Raw genomic sequence first — 22,241 nt, forward strand, 5'->3', positions numbered from 1 at the left:
TCCAAATGTAGGCTGGTATATGATGTTACGTTGAGAGCGTTTAATGATTTGAAGAAAGAGAATGTTTCTGCGATGATATGAATATTTAAGAATAGCAGGTAAAGTCTGGGGCTTTGCTCTGCAGGGGAGAAAAAAAAATAATGAGCGTGCAGCTTTGACCGACTCTCCTGACAATTTTATGAGGGGGATGGGGAGTCTAGACCTCAAGTGAAGTCTGTTCACCACTTTGTGAAAGCAGATACATTTAGTTCACTCTTTTCTTCCTCTAGTATAACGGAGACATGCATAAATCAAGAAAAGAACACCGTCGTATGGGTTCTAGATCTTATAGATGAGTGAAATCCTTCCATTTGTCTATTATTTTGTTTTTACTAAAGTAAAGGCCGTTATAGGATTTTCAGGTTGTTACACCCTCACACGTCGAAGTCCCTGAGTTCAAGTCCCAGATTCTGGCGAGGATTGTTGCTCACCATTGGCAAATGAGATGGATCACGCCAAATACTGTTCTTCCCATAGAGGTGAAGTGCAGGGTGTTATGTTATTTCGTCCAGTGAATGTTTATTATGTGTCATATAATGTAATATATTGGTTGTTGATTGCTATGTTTATCATTTATAGGGACACCGTTGAATTGAAATGTTGTATGTTATCATATTAGTGCATAGGTAATCCCAATGAAGCAGGTGTTATGAAGGAGTTAAAACTCTGTACGATAAATTAGACGAAGTCAATAACGTAGACAATGTGACATAACTTTCATGTGTTTAAAATGCGCTCATGAATATCCATAGTAACCCTCAGCTAACATGATTTCAGGGCACCGTGATATATAAATTAAATGATAAATCCATTAAATAATTCATGCCGTAAAGGAGATATGCCTTTGTTAAGGATATGTGTAAAGTGTTTTAATGCAATATATGAGAAAGTCTTCCGTGTGTCAGATAGTCCTTCGATGTATTTTCAATAATTTGAAGGTTATGAAGTGATAGACGAAAATCTGATATGGACAGAAAAGGACATTCAAAGCTCAAACCTAATTTATGAATTAATGTTGTTGCATATGTAAACATCACGGCATATCTTTATGTAGTGTATTATACAAGTGTTTCCTTAGCTAATAACAAATGTGTTCGCGAAAATAGATAATCTTCCTTTCATTTAATAGTATGTTCGTATTCCTCTAATATTTCAGATTCCTCCCCCCTACTTAGAATTAAGTAGTTTAAGCCCCTCTCCGGACATACCACAGACCCACAAAGCTCTTGAGCCAGCTGAGTAAAGACTCGAGTAGGGGTGATGGACTTCGACTCCAGGGTCTGTTCGAGGGTCTCATCAAAGAAATCCTTTCAGCCACTTCATAACCCAAATAAATTATTATGCACTGGAACCCTGGACAGGTGCAATACAGACCTCATTCTCAGACCATTCTTTCGAGGGCTGATGGAAGAAAGGAATAATGGTTACTTCATGCAAGATAATGCAACAGCACACACTGCTAATCAGTCTGTGGAGGTAATACGGGAAGTTTTCGAAGATCGTGCGGTTAATTATACCCCTAGACCTCCTGATTTAAATCCCTGTGATTATTACCTGTAGGAGATGCTGAAGGGAAAAGTGTGTGAACAAACCTCACACAATAGAAGAATTACAAGAGAACATTACACAAGTCATTTCGAACATCACAGGGGCTGAGATTCACCGAGTGTGCAAACCTATTTACGAGGTGTCAGGCGTGTTTGGCAGCTGAGGGACAACACTTTGAACATCAAATGTAATGCCAGGTAGGTTTAGACTAATAGTTTCTTAGAAGTGCCCTCTAAAAGACACAACCTGATCATGTGAAAAATTATGAGATCTGATCTAACCTGGGTCTAAATGAATCGATGGAGAAAAGACTTAGGTCATCTAGACTTAAATGGTTTGAGCATGCTAAACAAATAAATAGCACAAGGTTACCATGTGCTTATTTGGAAAAGAGAATAACAGGTAGAAGACCAGCTGGAAGACCAAGAAGAAGATGGATGGACCAACAGAGGGAAGACGTGGAGAGAAGAGGATGGAATTCGGAATCCGTCATGGACAACAAAATCTTTTAGAATAGGCAACTTTGGAAGAGCTCTTTTTCAAACACCCTACCCGGCTTGCTGGAAGGGCAAACCGATGATGATGATGAGTTATGCTAGAAATGGATTTCTATAACTGAATTGCCGTGAGGAGTGGGGAGGAAAAGTGCGCATTATACCAGCTAGCGATGGAATGTCATTACACCAGCCATGTCGTGCTCTGAGTGGTGCTGCGGAGCGAGCTAAAAAAAGACCCAGTATAATACCACGTGCTCCTTTATTTTACTTTTATTAGCAACTGTACATGCTTCCTGGGTACTTAATGCCAAATATTTTATATGATTTTAAACTTTAGAATTTCAACTTTCAACCTGCCAACTTGAAATCAAAAGTCCAGCATTCTACATCTCAGCTACTGAGCCCATCTCTTCATTTCCTACATGACTTGATTTGTTAGTTGTTTGTACCTTTCTATTACTTCACTTTGAACAAACAATAGACTTCATACTTACTGTAGCCGTGTACGGTGCCTTTACAGAAGGAGTATCCTGGCATGGAACCACTGATCGGGCATGAATTGCCTGAAAAGCAGAAAGTAAACTGGGTTTAATCAGAACCAAATTGATCTCTACAGAAAAAAAACAATGAAAACAAGATCTATTAATACCATAAATCATATTAAGAGAGAAAATAGAGTTTGAACTTGAAAGATTAGGAAACTGCATGACTTGGAGATCCATATTTCATATCCAATACTACTGAGAGATATATTCCCTAGGTTTCTTAACCCATTCCAGTCTGGGCCTTAATATCCCTAACAAATGTTCTGGACTGGGCATTTTTAAGGATCTTTAAAACATTATATCTCTGTACCTGAAGGAGATATTTGCATGATTCTTTTTTCTTTGTGCTTGTTTGAGTATCTAATTTTGAAAAACGCTGTTTGTATCATGTCAACTATCACTTGAGATTTTAAAATTGTTTATATATTATACCATGTTTTGCGAATGGAGGAATTTTTTTTTTTTGCTAGTTGCTTTACGTCGCTCCGACACAGATAGGTCTTACGGCGACGATGGGACAGGGAAGGGCTAGGAGTGGGAAGGAAGCGGCCGTGGCCTTAACTAAGGTACAACCCCAGCATTTGCCTGGTGTGAAAATGGGAAACCACGGAAAACCATTTTCAGGGCTGCCGACAGTGGGGTTCGAACCTACTATCTCCCGAATACTGGATACTGACCGCACTTAAGCGACTACAGCTATCAAGCTCGGTCGAATGGAGGAAAGGTCTGACGGATAACTAAGCAAGTACAGTTTTCTGAAATACTGTTATATTTACCCTATTTTGCTAATATACAATGTGCATTGCAATTACAAAACAACAACAATAATGAGTATGATATAAAATTAATAATTCTTCAATAATAATAATAATAATAATAATAATTACAATAATGAAAATGGGAGCTCTTATGAAATTTTATTTTAATTGATAAATTTTGTCAAAAGTTACTCAAATGTAAAATTATTGTTCCATTTACCACAAAAGACTTCTGAGAAAGAGAAAATACAGTCTTCTAAACAGACAACTTTACTAATATGTAGACAATCTTACGTGTTCACGCAAATATGAAATACGCGGGAACATGCGCTAGTCGCTAGGCCGTAAAACGAACTCCAATCCTAATGAAATGTAAGAAGTTGTTCTGAATTCATGTCAATAATATGTTCATTTGCGCATAAACTTATAATATATCATAAAATATCGAAAATATCACTTTCATCAAGCACATGTTTGCCGCGAGAAGCCTCCCATGTCTTAGAGCTCACAGAGTGACAACATCTACTGATGCATGCTTATCAAAAATATCATAAATTCACTGACTTAGACATATAATACTGCCATCTGCTTAAATATTCTCGTAACTATTACATGAAGAAAAACAATTTAACCACCAGAATGCGTGCATACCTCATTCTCGATTTTTAGTGAATTGTCAAACCTTACTACGGGCTATGCCTGCAGCGCGGCCTGAACGTAATTTCGGCCGCTGTGAGCTATGCTCGCAGTTAGACCGGAAAGAGTTAACTGTAGGATAAATTCTGGATAACACTTTAGGTTAAGTATTGAAACAATTATTCCAAACCTTCACTAAAAACGTTGAGCATACTATAACAGACCTCACAATAACAGAGATTATGTGACAATTTATACATTACCAGCAATGTTTATTTGCTTAAGGCAAATTAAAAACTGTAGAACATGTTTCGTCTACTTTGAAGACATCTTCAGCTACTTATGGCTAGGCATACTGCATAATTAACAAGGGCACATTCCTTTTATCTTGATGTTATCTTGATGTTAAAACACACATTAAAAACATTTTAAAAATTTAAACTTAATTATACTAAAAAGTGTGTGGCATGGAAAATTCTCACTAAAATATCCTATTAACAAAAATAGCTTAAAGCTAAAAAAGTTGCCATTGTCACTGTTCATAAGTCATGCAAAAACTTCTTGTAAAATTCCGTGGCAAATCTAGGTGGACGATTATTTGGTGTCCTCCTTTAGAACGCTATCCTTGTTATTGTGTTTGAAAGAGAACCATTGTCTTGTTGAGAATCTTGTACTGTCCTGTATTTAACTGCTGACAATTTAGATGGTGGCTTGCAACCAGTTCTTCTGAACTCCCCAAGTTAATTATCTGTTTCAAGGACCGGTTTCCCAGTCTGTGCCTTAGCTCTCTGCCTAGTGTTGTAATGGTGGATGATTGCTTGCAATTTACCAGCAACGTCGGAAATTCAAGGATTTTTTTATTTTATCTGAAGCCATCTCTTTTCAGTTTCAGCCAATTCATAACTGTTATACGTTCTTCAGTCTGTCAAAATTCATTTTAAATAAATAAATTTATAAACTAACCTGAAAAAGGAAACTTTTTCAATCTACTTTACGTCGCACCAATAGGTCTTATGGCGATGATGGAATAGGAAAGAGCTAGGAGTAGGAAGAAAGAAGCCGTGGCCTTAATTAAGGTACAGCCCCAGCATTTGCCCGGTGTGAAAATGGGAAACCACAGAAAACCATCTTCAGTGCTGCAGGGTAAACATCTATGGACCTTTGTATTTCTTATATACATATAAATAAAATGAATAAAGAACTGGAATCAGAGATGCTTTTTATGAATGATATTAACCCATTAGTGCCTGAAAAAAAATCTGAGATTTACTTATTCATTGTGTTTTGCCGCATGTTTGAGACCAAAATAAACTAATAAAACAAGTTTCAGAATTTTGGGATTGCTAGATCATAAGATATTTGATGTTGCCATATGGCAACGCTAGGCACTTGCACTACCTATTTTTTAACAAGGAGTTTTGGAAGTCGAATTTAGGTTGCAAAGTGGCTTTTTGTTGTTTTCGTACAATAAATGTGTTGAAATATCTCAGCATTATTTATTGTAGGAATACGGAATATCAGTTTTTATTCACATCACAACAAAAAAATAGAATTATTGAACAAAGGAGAAAATATTTGTTTCAGTACAGAAACACATATGTACAATTCGTTGTCTGTCAAAACAAAACACTCACTGGAACAATAGAATAAAATCAAAAATAAGAAAACAAAGAATCAAAGAACTTCAGATGCAGTTACAGTAAAACCTCATTAATTCGAAGTCGTTGGGACTCAAAAATCGGACTTCGAATTACGTGATTTCGAATTAACCGCCAATTCGCAATTCAGAATACCAACCCTCGCTGCGTTACAAAATATTCTAAGGCCCGTTACTGCATGCAGTTAACCTTGATTCACAGTTTATACCTTTCAAATGCCATGAAAAAGGAACTATTTCCAAAATGTATCCAAGAAGGTGCATTTACAGTATTCAAATAATGCACTTGGATATCTCACTGGCAAACATAACCTCACGCAACGAAAGAAAGAAAAAAAAGCACGATTCAAAGACGAGAAATCTATGCTGGTTCCCATGTGCAAGTACTTTATTCATTGAATTACTATACTGTAAGCATTTTAGATGCCTTGTGTTTACACAGAAAGTGACCGATGTCCTTAAAATCGAACTTTCCTACGACTTATCTTTGTACGATTTCCCGCCATGCACTTATCTTGTACTTCAGACATGTAAACACTTGCCGCGTCACAAAGTATTCTAAGACTCATTAATACATGCAATCACCTCGATTCACGGCTTAAACCTTTCAAATGCCATGGGAAAAAAAAACTATTTCCAACATGTATCCAACAAGGTGCATTTACAATGTTCAAATAATGCACTTGGGTAAATCACTTACAAACATAACCTCACGCAACGAAAGAAAAAATATCACACAATTCAAAGACGAGGATAAATTATGCTGGTTCCCCTGTACAAATGCATTATTTTTTGGATTTCTGTACTGTTTGCATTTTTAGATGCTTTGTACTGGCATGGGAAGTGCCCGACGCCCATAACATTGTGGCTTATCGATCTTTCCTATGACGAGGGGTTGAAGTTTCTAGCTTCCGTGTGCATTGCAACGCACTACAATGACCCCCATCCCTCACACTTGTATGATTCCCTGGCTGGCACTTTCTCCTTTAAAACCATATGATTGTTTGGACTCGCATTAAAATAAAGTAATGCAGTTTTATCGGCAATGACAATATTGTTCGGTGCCTACGAATTTATTATATGAGCCACGTTGGGTTTTTTTCCGTCAACTGTCGGCATCGCCAGTGTTCGCGGATTCTGTTTTCCCGCACACTGCCCGTTGCGTGATATTACGGCATTCCTTAAAAGTTTGAATACAGAAGAATTCCGATTTCATTCAACTTAGTAATCATGAAGCGCACTGTACATCCACCTAAGTGAGTGTAAATGCGGAAAGCTACGGTACCACTCCATGTTCCGGAACACGCGTTCTATTATGACGCGGATAAATTTCGAGTTGAAATTACTCTACTGTTTTAAAATGTAAAGGCATTTTCGAATTAAAAGTCTAAATTTCGGTAATGGGGCCGACATTGTACTTCGAATTACGAATTATCTGTATTTCGAATTAAACAATTTAAATAACGTGCAAAACTGTATCTCATGTTTCCAGGAACGAGACCTTCTTCGAATTAGGGGGGATTTTGAATTAACCGATTTCGAATTATCGAGGTTCTACTGTACATACTATAGATTAACAACAGTAGTCAATATTTTCAGAGGCAGGTAAAAGCCCACCCTCAATACTTGCGCATTAGCCACACAGACAGAGAATGACAGTCTTTCACTATCTTCATATCATTCTGCGTGTCCCAGTAAGAACGCTTGGAGGGCAACTTATTGTATCCAGAAATGAAAAGTATGACGATAAAGCAACGAATTTCATCAGATGTTAATTGTAGGTCCATACAGTTTAAAAACACTGCATACTTTTTAATCTCTTGAACTAAATGTTCAATCAGCTGGTTATCTGCAAATAATTCAAACACGTCAAGTCATGGAATTTCACTTGCTATAACAAGGCTCCGGAAATGTCAACAGTCACCCAATATTGAAATCAGCCTGTTCAGTCTATCTTGGTTTGTAATTTGATTTCTTTTCTCTATCAGTTATCCGATCTTTCGTAGCATCGGGTATAGAAACAGATCTTGCATCAGTAGACAGAAAAGGCACTTCGTCCTCTAGTAACACACCTTCACCATTGTTACTAATCCCGATTCTTTCATTATTTACAAGCTTCATTTCAGCACTGACACGTAAATGTCGAGAGCTGAGATTATCAATAAGCCCACCATCATCTTCATCACCAGGAGCCCTCATCTGTAAGTACACTTACATTGGGCGGTTCCACAAAAATATCACCATCGAGATCTTCAGTCAGTAGCATATCCAGTGCTTCTAAAACGGAAAATCCCTTCCTGCAATGAAGATGTATGGATTAGTATAAAGCTACAGCAATTTTACTGAGTATAAACGCCTAGCATTGCCATATGGTTCAACAAGCACTACTATGGCATTGTGCGCCCGTACTATTTCAAATGCTTACAACATATATAATGAAGTGTACACAACACTACTGTAAACATAATCCAATGAAACAACTTCACTTATGGATTTTATATTCTTCCTACATGAAGCCGGCAGCCATTTCGCAGGAATCTAAAAATAACCAACTGTCCACCACTCCTTGTCACAACAATAGATTTTAAAATTAAACAAACATGATTATTCAAATCTACAAACTCTTCTCTAACTGTCGGATGACACTACAATCCTCCAGATAATTTCCTTTTACCAACAGTATTAGAAGAAAAAGGCAAGAAAATCGTGGCCATATGGCAACGCACGGTGCTAATGGGTTAAACTGTATAGAGTATTAAGTAAATTACAGGATTGTGAACGACTGCAAAAAGACCTCGACAATGGCGTGAGATGGATAGAGGAAAATGGTATGATGGTAAACTAGGTGAAAAATCAGGTTGAGAGTTTCACCAAGAGGAAAAGTCCTATCAGTTTTAATTACTGTGCTGATGGGTTGAAAGTAAGCCTACCTCATGGGAACCACTGTAAGTTCCTAGGTGTTAATACAGTATTTACTCACGTTTTAGACCCCTTTTTCTTCCACTTCTACAACCAAAAAAAAAGTAAAGGGGGGTCTAATATGCGATAACCTCTAATTTTGTGCAGTGAACACGGCTTTCAGACCATCTACGCACAATTGTGCAGGTTCATATTTTATTTATGTCTGAGCGTATTTGACGTTTTCTTGGTGCTACAGCGGACTGCAATGCTTGTGCAGGACATGTAGCATGTACATCAGCTGTTTTTATTCAGCGCTTGACCACCAGGGTGCACGAAGAAGAGTTTAAAAATACAGTTGAACGACAAGATGGCGTGAGGCAGTAATGTCAAAAGCAAGTATTTATTTATTGCATTCATATTAATCTAGAAGCTTTACTAAATATCAGAATGTAAACAATGGTGTAAATTGTTTACTGATCATAAATTGTGAAAATACGTCATCGTACTAATACTATGAGGTTTTGAATGTTGATATGCACTACTGTGCGGGCGAGGTTTCCCTACATGCAATGTACACAGGAGTGCTGGGTGCTGCCACCAAAAGGACTACTCGTTCTCTACGTACGAAATGTAATGTATAAGATTTTAAATGTTATAAATCGTTCCACATAGTAAAATAGAACATTTGATGTTGTACATGTGTATACACACATGTACTGAGCTGAATTTTTTATTTTTTTATTTTTTGTAAGTAGTGAATTAAGTCCTGGCATGCTGTTTTTCAGATGATAGTTCTTATTTTTCAAAATAAACTATAAATATATGTATTTATGAGCATTTTTTAACGTACGAACAAAAATTCACACCTCCAGTTTTCTTTGAGGTCAGGCGCCAAGAGGACTCTAAAAGCAAAACTCGTACTCAATGTAAGAAATGTAATGTATACTTGTGTTTGAACAAAGATTTTAATTGTTTTAAAAGCTTCCACACTGTAAAATAGAACATTTGATCATGTACATATGTAAATTCACACGTAATGAATTGATTTTTTGTTGTTGTAAGTACTGAATAAAGTCCTGACACGCACAATTGTGTGGGTGCTTTTTTTACGATGTTAATTTTTATTTTGTAAAGCTACAAATATATTTATTTAAGGCGTACAAACAAAAATTCACACCTCCAGTTTTCTTTCAGATCTGAAAGGGATAAAGAGCAATAAACTGTACATGTAAACATTTTACATTATTCTTCAACAATCTTATGAATGTATTTGAGTTATGCTGGCTATTTACGTTGGAAGGCAGTATTTCTAAATGTAAGGAGACAATAAATGGTGAACACAACTTTTAGGTCTACAGTAAATATAGTCAGTTTTAGTTACTCATATGTATCATGTCATTCGCTTCATCTCATTAATTCCTCTGATGAGGTTGACGTCAGGAAGGGCATACAGTCGTAAAAACTCGCTATGAAGATTCGTCTCGCTTCATACTCGACCCCATTGAGAAAATGGTATCGTATTATCATATTATGTAATATTGATACAAAAGAACTTAATGGTCAGTCATTTGTCTCTGTCAGTTGAGCAGTAGGCCTACCACACAGTAAACCTGAGTAAACCTGATCACTGCTTTCATTTGAATTATCGTCTTGTGCCGCCAACTTCCCTGCTACCAGCGTGTCATCATTCCAAATGACGTCATCTTTAACCGCCATCTAGTCAGCCATGAACTGCAATCGAGAGCATTCAAGGTCCCGTCCTTTTGAAACTTTTAAAAATAGTTTTGTTCCAGACTGTAGAGTTCAAACAGTGAGAATCTATTCCCAAATGGTTTCTGGAGATGGTCTCTGATATTCCCAGTTGGGGTAATGTGTAGCAGTCCTTCCGAATAAAGCCTGGCTGTAGAAAGCATGTCAAACCACCAGCTGATAACTAGAGTATGTTACGAGTTGTACTTCCGAATGTAATACATAGTGACTGGAAGTATTCTTTGGATAACTGCAGCTACTGAAAGCCAGACCCGTATTTTTAAGTATATTTCATGCTTGTTCTCTACATTTATCGCATCAGGATTTACCTAAACAGCTGTAAATGAGATAGAGACCGCATTGTTTAGGTTAGGTATGCTATCAAGTGCCCGGATAGTGTCGGACGTTCACGATGGAAAGAATAAAAATAAACAACAGAAAAGTTTGCTGCATTTATAGATATCTATAGGTGTGGCAGTAATGCGTTTTATTATCATAATGTTTAATTTCATAAGTTCGTTGTCTCCATTTTTTTATTAACGCATAGTATGTTTTGTTTGGTGTCTCCGAAAATCGTTAATTATTATTATTATTATTATTATTATTATTATTATTATTATTATTATTATTATTATTATTATTATCATCATCATCATCATCATCATTTGTTAGGTACCACTGGCAAGTAAAAAATATCATTATGATTGGATTGTTTTTATCATGTTTTAAACTTACTTTTCTCCAAATATTACCTATATTGGTGCGAGTTGTGAGATACTAAGCGATCATTTTGTTAATGATCTCGCCTGCTATGTTAACAGTAACAACTGTGAATATTTCTCAACTAACATAAACTCATTTCCTCATACCGAGGTGTGCAGCACTTTTTTAGACACGTCCCCAATGAAGGGGAGTTGCATGTACCATTTTACTGCATATCAACCTTCCTGCCATTCGTACATCTCTGGCAGTATAGTACCAGAATCAAACTCACGTTCCCGAGAACGGCAGCTAATTGTGCTAACCATTACGCCGGCGGACATTCTTAACTACAAAACACAGAGATATAGCATGACTGATGCGTGCTTGCAATGTGTGGGTCAGACACAAAACTATTCACCTATTTGTGCGACGTCATCAGAGCTGTAGTAGGCCTATGCTACGGAGGTGGACATTTCTTAACTACGAAACACAGATGTACCGCATGAATTCGACATGTGTTTTCATGTGATATAGATGTTGATTCCCATACGGAATCTGAAATATTTGTCCCGAATGAGTAAATTTATAATACCAATTTGAATGGTCCGTTATTGGACATTATAAATTTTCCAGCTTACTCATTCGGGACAAATATTTCAGATTCCCTATGGGAATCAACATCTATATCATCTGATAGCTAAGCAGGCATCAACTTTTGGTAAAGAGACAAAGTCTCTTTTAGTGCATTGGCACTGCCGGTGGCTCCAAGTAGCCTGCGTAGTGGCCTCCACGGTATGCACTAGCCAGCGTCTTGCTAGGTGTGCTAGGTACCAACTGATGAGCCCAACCTAACACACGAGGGTGAAACGCTGGCAACCAGGAATGAGTTAACTGGAAAATGTATAATGTCCAATAACGGACCATTTAAATTGGTATTATGTGTTTTCATTGCGTGAGTCATACGTACGGAGGAAACTATTCACAAATTTGTATGATGTCATCAGAGCTGCAGTAAGGCTTGTACCCACTTCGAAGCGGAATCATAGTTTCTTTGTCTCAAAAAGGCAGGGGGGTCTAATACACGAGTAAATACGTATATGGGATAATCATATAAACGAGATTGTAAATAAAAGTTATAGATCTCTTCATACAGTTATGAGAGTATTCAGGAAGTTGTAGTAAGGCTGTTAAGGAGAGAGCGCATAAATCAGTGATAAGATCACAATTAGAGTAACCTAGGTTCCAGTGTATGGGACCATAACCAGGATTAATGATTCAAGAACTGGATAAAATCCACAAAACAAAGAGAGAGATAAAAAGAACAGCATGATTTGTTATGGGTGATTTCCAATAAAAGAGCAGTGTTACATTAATGTTGCAAACATTGGAATGGAAAGACTTGGGAGTAAGGAGACAAACTGTTTGACTAGGCAGTATGTTATGAGCTGTCAGTGGGGAGATGGCATGAAATAACATTAAGAGACCAATAAGGTTGAGAGGGATTTTTAAATGAGGAAAAATCACAATGTCGTGTGTCGAACTCTTTCCTCGTTTCTCTACGGGGGTCAGATTTAAGGTGCAATGAATCTTCGTAGCAAGTTTTTACAATATGAAGATAAGATTGAAATTCAAAAGGACAAATTGGGGAAAATATTTATTTATAGGAAGAGGAGTTAGGGACTGGAATAATTTCCCAAGGGGGATATTCGATAAATTTCCAACTTCATTGAAATTAAGAAAAGACTAGATAAAGCTGCCACCTGGATGATACAGGTAGGTTGATAGGTAGGTCAGTCGGTCAGTAGGGTGGGTGGGTGGGTGATACTATTTGAAGTAACTCGTCCAATATGAACTGATAATGTTTCCTTACCAGAATGTTGCCGTTACATAACTGAAGATTCAATTCGGTTCAATGTGATACTGTACTTTGAATCAATTGATTGTAAGGGTATTTTTGTATTGTTGAAAGTAGGCTAAATGGAAGCAGTAGTTTGATACTGCAGAACTTTGCTCCTAATGGGTACCCACCACCCATTAAATCTCCCACTGGGAAGTTGAGGCAGGAGCACATATGAGGTCGGTGCCTTTGAATGATAGGTATGCTAATTAAAAATGTACGTTTGTGTTGCTCTTCTCCAAGAACTCACCTGGCATTGACTAAACATGTATGGATACTTTTTTCCAGCAGTTTGCTCTGGAGTCAACCACTGCAGAGCTGTGGCATTTGGTGATGTTTCATATGTAATACAGATGTCAAACCTGAAAACAAACGAGACAGCATCTTAGGGTGGAGATCTGGATTTCAGCATACAGCCCAGGACATAGTAAATTCAACTATAAATGTATTTTACATTGTAATTATCATTCTTCTCATTTTTTAAGACAAAACCTTACTGAGATCTCTATGGAATTTTTTTTTTTTTATTTTTTTTTTAGATTCTTCATATTGAAAAAGTACAAATGATTCACCCGTTAACCTTGAGATTTACATCACAGAGCAGTTCCGTGATTTGACCGTAGATCCATCTCATGTGACCACAGAACTGTTTTGCAAGTCTGTGGCAATAAGTTAATAACATTTAATGATGTGTCTATACCGAGTGTGATTTTCTCCCAGAATATTCAACACTCTCCATGAAAATTATAAGATACTACCTTATATCAAGTTCTTTTTTTTCTTTTCTTTTTTTTTGCGTCGCACCGACACAGATAGGTCTTATGGCGACGATGGGACAGGAAAGGCCTAGGATTGGGAAGGAAGCAGCTGTGGCCTTAATTAAGGTACAGCCCCAGCATTTGCCTGGTGTGAAAATGGGAAACCATGGAAAACCATCTTCAGGGCTGCCAACAGTGGGGTTCAAATCCACTATCTCCTGGATGCAACCTCACAGCTGCGAGTTCCTAACCGCACGGCCAACTCGCCCAGTATATCAAGTTCTGGGGACCTACCCAATATAGTCATGCTACACACACACACATGCAACTATATCCATCTTGTAACACCAGTGATCACACACCTTGCGACACATTCAAGTACAAGGAGGGGCGATGTCTCAAAAACTATGCAATAATCACATTACACTGACGAAATAGAAACATGGACAATATCTGGGGCAAAGCAAAAGAAGCTAGAAGCTATGAAAATATGGTGTTACAGAAGTATTTTGAAGGTGAGATAAGTAAATTGGATGCCAAATGAAGAGATAATGAATCAAGTTAGTGAGAGGAGACACTGTTGTAGTACAACTATAACGTGACTATGTTATAAAGTCCTTTTGTTGCATTCCTGATACACAATTTTGAAAAGTATATTGACAAAGTTGTTCTGGTGTATTCTAGCCGTAAAATGGACCAGATATTTGTGGAGTTGATTATGAATACTCCTCTTAAATTGACTGTAGTGGACCTTTTTGTTCATAGGATGGAGCTTATGTAGAAAACTGTCAACATGGAAAAATCAAATGTTTAATTTACTGGCAATTCTTGTGTCTGGTGGAGTGCCCTGTCCTTCAGCCTCTGTCTTATCCACACTGACACGTTCAAACACAACACTGCCAAATATACTTAAGTACACAAAAAGAAAACTACCAGTTTCCAAAAGAAAAAAAAGAAAACAGCAAGATGATAATTTTACAAGAATCTTGTATGAGCTGAAACTATATTTCAGTGCTGCTAATTAGAGATGGAATGTTCACTAAAAAGTCAAATCAAAATCATTAATATTCAAATTAACACAGACCATGACAAATAAATGCATCACAATATTCCCACAATTCAAAAAAGAATTTGGATGGTGTTAATTAAGTTTTCCTCTTCAATGAGTAGACCAATAATATTCTACTTTTGGCAACCTCAATTGCAAAAGAAAAAATATTAGCAATACCATTCCATTTAGAAGGCAGAAATAACATGAAAATTACTTGAACTTCGAAAAGAAATAAAGAAGATGAAAGTCATCCTACTACTTATGAACATACAAACATGATGCTTTAACACTAAAATTGTGAAAGGGAGCAAAATGACCCATGACTCTCTTTTCTTCAACCATGCACATTTTTTTCATACACTTTTACATGACATGTAGTAGGCCTACATACCCACGACAGAAGAGGGAGTCGATCTGGCACCTGCACAATTTTATTTCTTTAGTATACCGCAGCAGTATCCATTGCCAGACAACAGTGTGTATCCCAATTAGCGGGGTTATTGCGATTATTGACGTCTCATTTAATTCATCTCACTATTTAGATAGTGTTCTTTGCCCATTATAGGCATGTCGCGCCAAGATAGTCTTTTTACTGACGAGGTGACTTGTATGACAGAGAAGTCAAATGTTATATCAGAAAGCAAGGTAAGCAAAGTATCCTATTCAGATGGTGATTTTATGCTGGAGATAAGTGAGGAAAAAGATGATGTGACAGAAGATGAATTACCGCCTGGAGAAAATGTAAGTGCTAATCTGCCTCTGAACTTGCCTCAAGCATTTCAATCTCAAATTAGATGCTTCACGAGTGAAAATGGTTACCAGAGACAGAACCGAGTTGGAGGTCTAAAAGAAGTCAACTCATTATCTGAAAGGCAGGCTGCTGTGAATATCCTGAAAGAGAGGAGAGGTCCCAGTACACATGCATGCCACCGAGTTGGCGACACTGTGATTAGTGCCTTTTGTCTCCTTTTTCATGAATCAATGCTTCTCCTCATGAAACAACACACCAAATTAAACACTCAGGAAAAACTGAAAGACAAGGACTGGACTTTATGGCTCCAGGAGTTGGAGGCAATGATTATCATCATGTAGTCTCAGAGTGGTCTGTGTTCGTACAGTGTGTTTGGTCGCATATCTGGGGACAGCAATACATGAAGGACAAAATTTCAAGAAATAGATTTCGGCAGCTTCTCGAAGTTCTTTGTTTTGATAAGAAATCAACCCAAGCTGAATGCCTGCCAGCTGATAAGTCTGCTCTTGTATCAGAAATATTTCTGATACTTTATCAGAACTATTGGACCTTAAGCAAGACAAGACACCCTCTGCGCTAATGTTCAACATTCAATTCTCTACCTGAAGATGCACTTAAAATATAGAACTCAATAGAAGTATCTGGACTTTGCATTCAAACGGCATTTTATACTTTTAATGTGAAATTTTAGAGTATTCACTAAACAAGGGCGTATTTTAATCATCATTGTCTAAGTGTAATTGATGTAAAACCTGAAAATTTTATTTGTCATTGATCAGTACAACATTATTTTATCCATCAACATTTCATCACTCCACCATTTTATGTGTACATTATCGCATCATATACACAGTTCACTCTTAATTTTTATTTCCACAATGTAATTTTGTTTTAGGACGTTGGCAAATCCATTAAAGTTTCTTAGGCTGATGATGACCCACATAAGGTAGAAACTAGTCCCTTGATAACATATTGTAATGTATTTATAGACATTGCAATTATTGTACAGTACTGAGTAGGTGTAAGCTATAAATTATAAATTGTAAATTATATGTAATCACCATTTCGGTCAATGCATTTTTTGTAGACACTGTGACAGTTTTTGTATGCTCATATCATACCAGCTTGCCATGGTGTTCAGAAAGTGTGGTCTTCAGTCAGCATGCGTGGCAGCCATCTTGCAGCACACCTTCCGGTATTTCAACTTATCCATTAAAATACTTTGAGCAGCGCTTCGGGAAACCTCAGGAACTAAAGTGCAGAGATCATCCAGGGTGATCTGCCGATCTTCACACATGATTTGCTCAACCTTCATGACTGTCCCAACAGAAATTGACGGTCTCCTGCTTCTTTGTTTGTCAATTGGTGATGGATTTTAATCGGTTCAGTACCTTTTACGTTCAAAAATCAAAACTGTGTGCACTTCGCACTTGGCGGTAACATCCAACGGGATCTCCATTCTCAACGGCTGCCAAGCCTAAACTGAGTGCCTCAGTGCGGTGTGCGCACGTTTATATGCGAGCGCGGGAAACACACTTCACAATATTGTGACTCCACAGCCATACGAACAGAGCTCTGTATTTATAAAAAAACAGGAGACCTTATTTTTGAGATTACCCTCATAACAAAATGTGTACAGTTGGTTAATTTTATGAAAGCTCTTTAGAGAAACAGAAACATGAGAAAGTGGCTTCAGTTTATTCATATACCAATCAGTATTAAAAAAGTTCCATGCAATCATGTTGATCTTTCTATTTAACATACATTTAAGGAAACACAGCAGAATAAAATAAATCCCTTACTTGAATCTAATTTGCATGTTTCAAAGTATGCATTGTCAGCGTTCTCAGAATGTCAGGTTCTCTGTTATTTAGTGTTAAGTGATGTTTGAGAACAATATTACACTTACTTGTCACTGGGGGTAGATGGAAGTGTAATTTCCATCTTGGACCCAAAGTTTGGATCTGGATCTGCCAGTCTGAATTCCAAAGGCTCTCCATTTTCATGGTTTTTAACATCTTGAATTGTCAATTCACTTGTATCAAGGATCTGAAACATAACGATAAACATATTACAGCAAAAGAAATAAGAGAAAAGGTCAAACATGGAAGGAACAGGACAATCTCAACACATTCATACTCTGCCGTCTTCAAATAGAGAGGCTCTCTCCACATCAATCACAGTTCTTCTACATCCATCTTTTCTCAGCCCCTGATGAGCTCGTTTCTGCTTCCCAGCTTCATCAGGTGGGCGAACATCAACACTCATTGAGGGGCAATCTTGACAGATCTTCAGTTGTGATGAAGGATAAGAAGAAAGATGGATAAGTACAGGAAAAGTGAAGACACATACATACATACATACATACATACATACATTATCATTATAGACTGTTATGCCTTTCAGCATTCAGTCTGCAAGCCTCTGAGAATCGCCACAATCCTAGATTTGCAACTAGTGTTGTGGCCTCATTTAGTTCTATACCTCTTATCTTTAAATCATTAGAAACCAAGTCTAACCATCGTAGTCTTGGTCTCCCTCTACTTCTCTTACCCTCCATAGCAGAGTCCATTATTCTCCTAGGTAACCCATCCTCCTCCATTCGCCTCACGACCCCACCACCGAAGCCGGTTTATGCGTACAGCTTCATCCATCGAGTTCATTCCTAAATTAGCCTTTATCTCCTCATTCCGAGTACCCTCCTGCCATTGTTCCCACCTGTTTGTACCAGCACAATTCTTGCTACTTACATGTCTGTTACTTCTAACTTATGAATAAGATATCCTGAGTCCACTCAGCTTTTGCTCCTGTAAAGCAAAGTTGGTCTGAAAACAGACTGATGTAAAGATAGTTTCGTCTGGGAGCTGACTTCCTTCTTACAGAATACTGATGATCGCAACTGCGAGCTCACTGCATTAGCTTTACTACACCTTGATTCAATCTCACTTACTATATTACCATCCTGGGAGAACACACAACCTAAATACTTGAAATTATCGACCTGTTCTAGCTTTGTATCACCAATCCGACATTCAATTCTGTTGAATTTCGTACCTACTGACATCAATTTAGTCTTCGAGAGGCTAATTTTCATACCATACTCATTGCACCTATTTTCAAGTTCCAAGATATTAGACTGCAGGCTTTCGGCACAGTCTGCCATTAAGACAAAGTCGTCAGCATAGGCCAAACTACATTTCCACCTAACTGAATCCCTCCCTGGCATTTTATACCTTTCAGCAGATGATCCATGTAAACTACAAACAGCAAAGGTGAAAGATTACAGCCTTGTCTAAATCCTGTAAGTACCCTGTATCAAGAACTCGTTCTACCATCAATTCTCACTGAAGCCCAATTGTCAACATAAATGCTTTTCATTGATTTTAATAATCTACCTTTAATTCCATACTCCCCCAGTATAGTGAACATCTTTTTCCTCGGTACCCTGTCATGTGCTTTCTCTAGATCTACAAAACATAAACACAACTGCCTATTCCTCTTGTAGCATTTTTCAATTACCTGGCGCATACTGAAAATCTGATCCTGATAGCCTCTCTGTGGTCTGAAACCACACTGGTTTTCATCCAACTTCCTCTCAACGACTGATCACACCCTCCCTTCCAAGATGCCAGTGAATACTTTGCCTGGTATACTAATCAATGAGATACCTCGATAGTTGTTGCAATCCTTCCTGTTCCCTTGCTTATAGATAGGTGCAATTACTGCTTTTGTCCAATCAGAAGGTACCTTACCAACACTCCACGCTAATTTTACTACTCTATGAAGCTATTTCATCCCTGCCTTGCCACTATACTTCACCATTTCAGGTCTAATTTCATCTATTCCTGCTGCTTTATGACAATGGAGTTTATATACTATCCTTTCCACTTCCTCAAGCATAATTTCATCAACATCATTTTCCTCCTCCCCATGAGCTTGGCTGTTTGCAACACCACCATGATGATTTCCTTTTACAATGAGAGATGTTCAAAATATTCCCTCCACCTCTCCAGTGATTCCCTGGGATCTATTATGAGTTCACCTGAATTACTCAAAACACTGTTCATTTCCTTTTTCCCTCCCTTCCTGAGATTCATTATTACTGTCCAGAAAGGTTTCGCTGCTGCTTGACCTAGCCTTTCCAGGTTATTACCAAAATCTTCCCATGACTTCTTTTTGGATTCAACAACTGTTTGTTTCGCTCTTTTTCTTTCACCTACGTACAAATCCCTGTCTGCCTCGGCCCTTGTTTGGAGCCATTTCTGATAAGCCTTCTTTTTACGTTTACAGGCTGCTCGCACTTCATCATTCCACCAAGATGTTCGCCTTTTCCCATCTTTACACACAGTTGTTCCTACGCATTCCCTAGCTGTTTCTACTACAGCATCCCTGTATGCCACCCATTTACTTTCTATATCTTGAACCTGCTTACTGTCTACTGTTCGAAACTTCTCACTAATCAGATCCATGTACTTCTGTCTAATTTCCTCGTCCTAGAGATTTTCTACCCTTATTCGTTTGCAGACAGATTTCACTTTCTCTACCCTAGGCCTAGAGATACTTAGTTCACTACAGATCAGATAGTGGTCTGTATCATCGAAAAATCCGCGAAAAACTCGTACATTCCTAACAGATTTCCTGAATTCGAAGTCTGTTAAGATATAGTCTATTATGGATCTGGTACCCCTAGCCTCCCATGTGAAGCGGTGAATAACCTTATGCTTGAAGAATGTATTCGTAACAGCTAAACCCATACTAGCACAGAAGCCCATTAGCTTCCATATCTTCTCCACATTTTCCAATCACTCTTTCGTATCCTTCAGTTCTATTCCCAACTCTCGCATTGAAATCGCCCATTAGCACTATTCTATCCTTGCTGTTGACCCTGACCACAATGTCACTCAATGCTTCATAAAACTTGTCAACTTCATCCTCATCTGCACCCTCACATGGTGAATACACGGACACAATTCTTGTCCTAATTCCTCCAACTGACAAATCTACCCACATCATTCGCTCATTTACGTGCCTAACAGAAACTATGTTGCGTGCAATGGTATTCCTGATAAAGAGCCCTACCCAAGACTCAGCCCTTCCCTTTCTAACACCCATCAAGTACACTTTATAATCTCCCCTTTACCCGAATATCACTTACTCCTAGTACATCCAGATGCATCCTCTCTGCTGACTCAGCCAGTTCTACCTTCTTTCTTCCATAAGCCCCATTAATATTGATAGCTCCCCATCGAATTCCATTTTGTTCGCCAAGTTGTTTCCAAGGAGTCCCTCGCCTGTCAAATGGGAGTGGGACTCCATTACTCCCATAGGTACGAGGCTTGCTTAAAATGTTCTGAGCTCGGTGAAGAAACATAAGACAAAGATAAATAGAAGGTAGTAATAGAATAGGAACACAGGACAAGGACAAACAAGGAAGGAGAAAAGGATCCCAATAGGATAATATATGAGTGCAAGAAGGGACCAAACAAGTGTCAAATCAAGGGGGCGGAGAGAGGGGGGGGGGGGAGGGATAAGAAAAGGACATACATAAAAGGACAAACACAACAGCAGGTCAGTGTAAGAAGAGAGAGCAACAGAAATAGAAATGTTTGTCCTGTTTCTGTTGCTCACTATTCCCACACTGACCTGTCATTATGTTCATCCTATATATTGCTTTCTTATTGCCCTTCCTCCCTCTCTCTCCTTGATTTGACACTTCTTTGTTCCTTTCCCGCAGTCATATCACAGCATTGTATTTCTTAAAGTATCCAGCTAGCAACAGTCTACTGAAACACGGGGAGATATGTTTGAAATTCCGTAAAAATAAAACTTTCTGGAATAAAAGGGGTGTCTTTCTACGTGACTTCTCACTCTGCAGGCCTGCATTAACGTAATGCTGGTGTGATGAAAATTTGGCAAAGTAGAAGTGACACATTATCATCATCATCATTTCTTCGCTCCAGCAAGCCGGGTGTGGTTGTGTATGAGCCTCCTCCAGTTTGTCCTATCCATCCACAAATGCTGCTCATATATGAGACACCAGTTCACATTTCTAATTTCAAGATCCTTCGATATCTGTTTTTCCCAAACATCACGAGGTCTTCCTCTTGGTCTCTTCCAAGGAACATTGTGGTCAAAGTATGTTCGAGGAGTCCTGTGAGGGTCCATTCTTTTCATGTGACCATACCATTGCAATCTCTTCACTTCTAGTCTCCAGCAAGCTTCTTTCCAATCCAAGCTGTTGCCGGATATTCACATTCCTTACTTTATCCATTTTTGTTTTTTGTAGACAAGAACGGAGGAACTTCATTTCTGTTGCCTGAACACGACTCTTTGTTAGTTCAGTAAGTGTTGCTGCTTCCAGGCCATACCATACCAGGCACATACCGTATAATCCCAAGTACCACCTGCACCTTTTTCCCCAAAATATTGGTTCTAAATCTTGGATGTGGGTCATATTCAAGCCGTTCATTTTGTAAATATTTACTAGGTTTACATGGAGTATTGAAATATATTTCAATATGGTTACCGTACTCAATATACCACATGTAAATGAGCATTCAGGTCTTTTGTGTTTTAGCTGCATTCTAGCAAACAAGACCAATTTTTTTCTCAATATGGTTACAGTGGCATATAAACACAAAATGTAAGGCAATGAAATACGGTAAATCAAAGAATATGGGTAAATATGCGGTAACTATGAATGCCGCTGCTGCAGATGTTTGATCGTCATTTGTTTCACAAGTGTTGCTGGC

At 38.1% G+C, this 22,241-nt stretch overlaps 1 protein-coding gene across 1 annotated transcript in view; it reads right to left on the bottom strand.

Moving 5' to 3' along the window:
- LOC136874181 (leukotriene A-4 hydrolase) overlaps positions 1-22,241 on the bottom strand; it is a 157,006-nt gene that overhangs the window by 114,178 nt on the left and 20,587 nt on the right. Inside the window, exons 4-6 of the mRNA XM_068227691.1 lie at positions 17,399-17,538; positions 13,180-13,291; positions 2,579-2,647 (exon numbers count right to left, since the gene is read on the bottom strand). Of these exons, the coding sequence (XP_068083792.1) occupies positions 2,579-2,647; positions 13,180-13,291; positions 17,399-17,538 (321 nt within the window). The remainder of the gene's footprint in view (positions 1-2,578; positions 2,648-13,179; positions 13,292-17,398; positions 17,539-22,241) is intronic.

This window comes from Anabrus simplex, chromosome 5, assembly GCF_040414725.1.
Source record: "Anabrus simplex isolate iqAnaSimp1 chromosome 5, ASM4041472v1, whole genome shotgun sequence".
Classification (NCBI taxonomy): domain Eukaryota; kingdom Metazoa; phylum Arthropoda; class Insecta; order Orthoptera; family Tettigoniidae; genus Anabrus; species Anabrus simplex.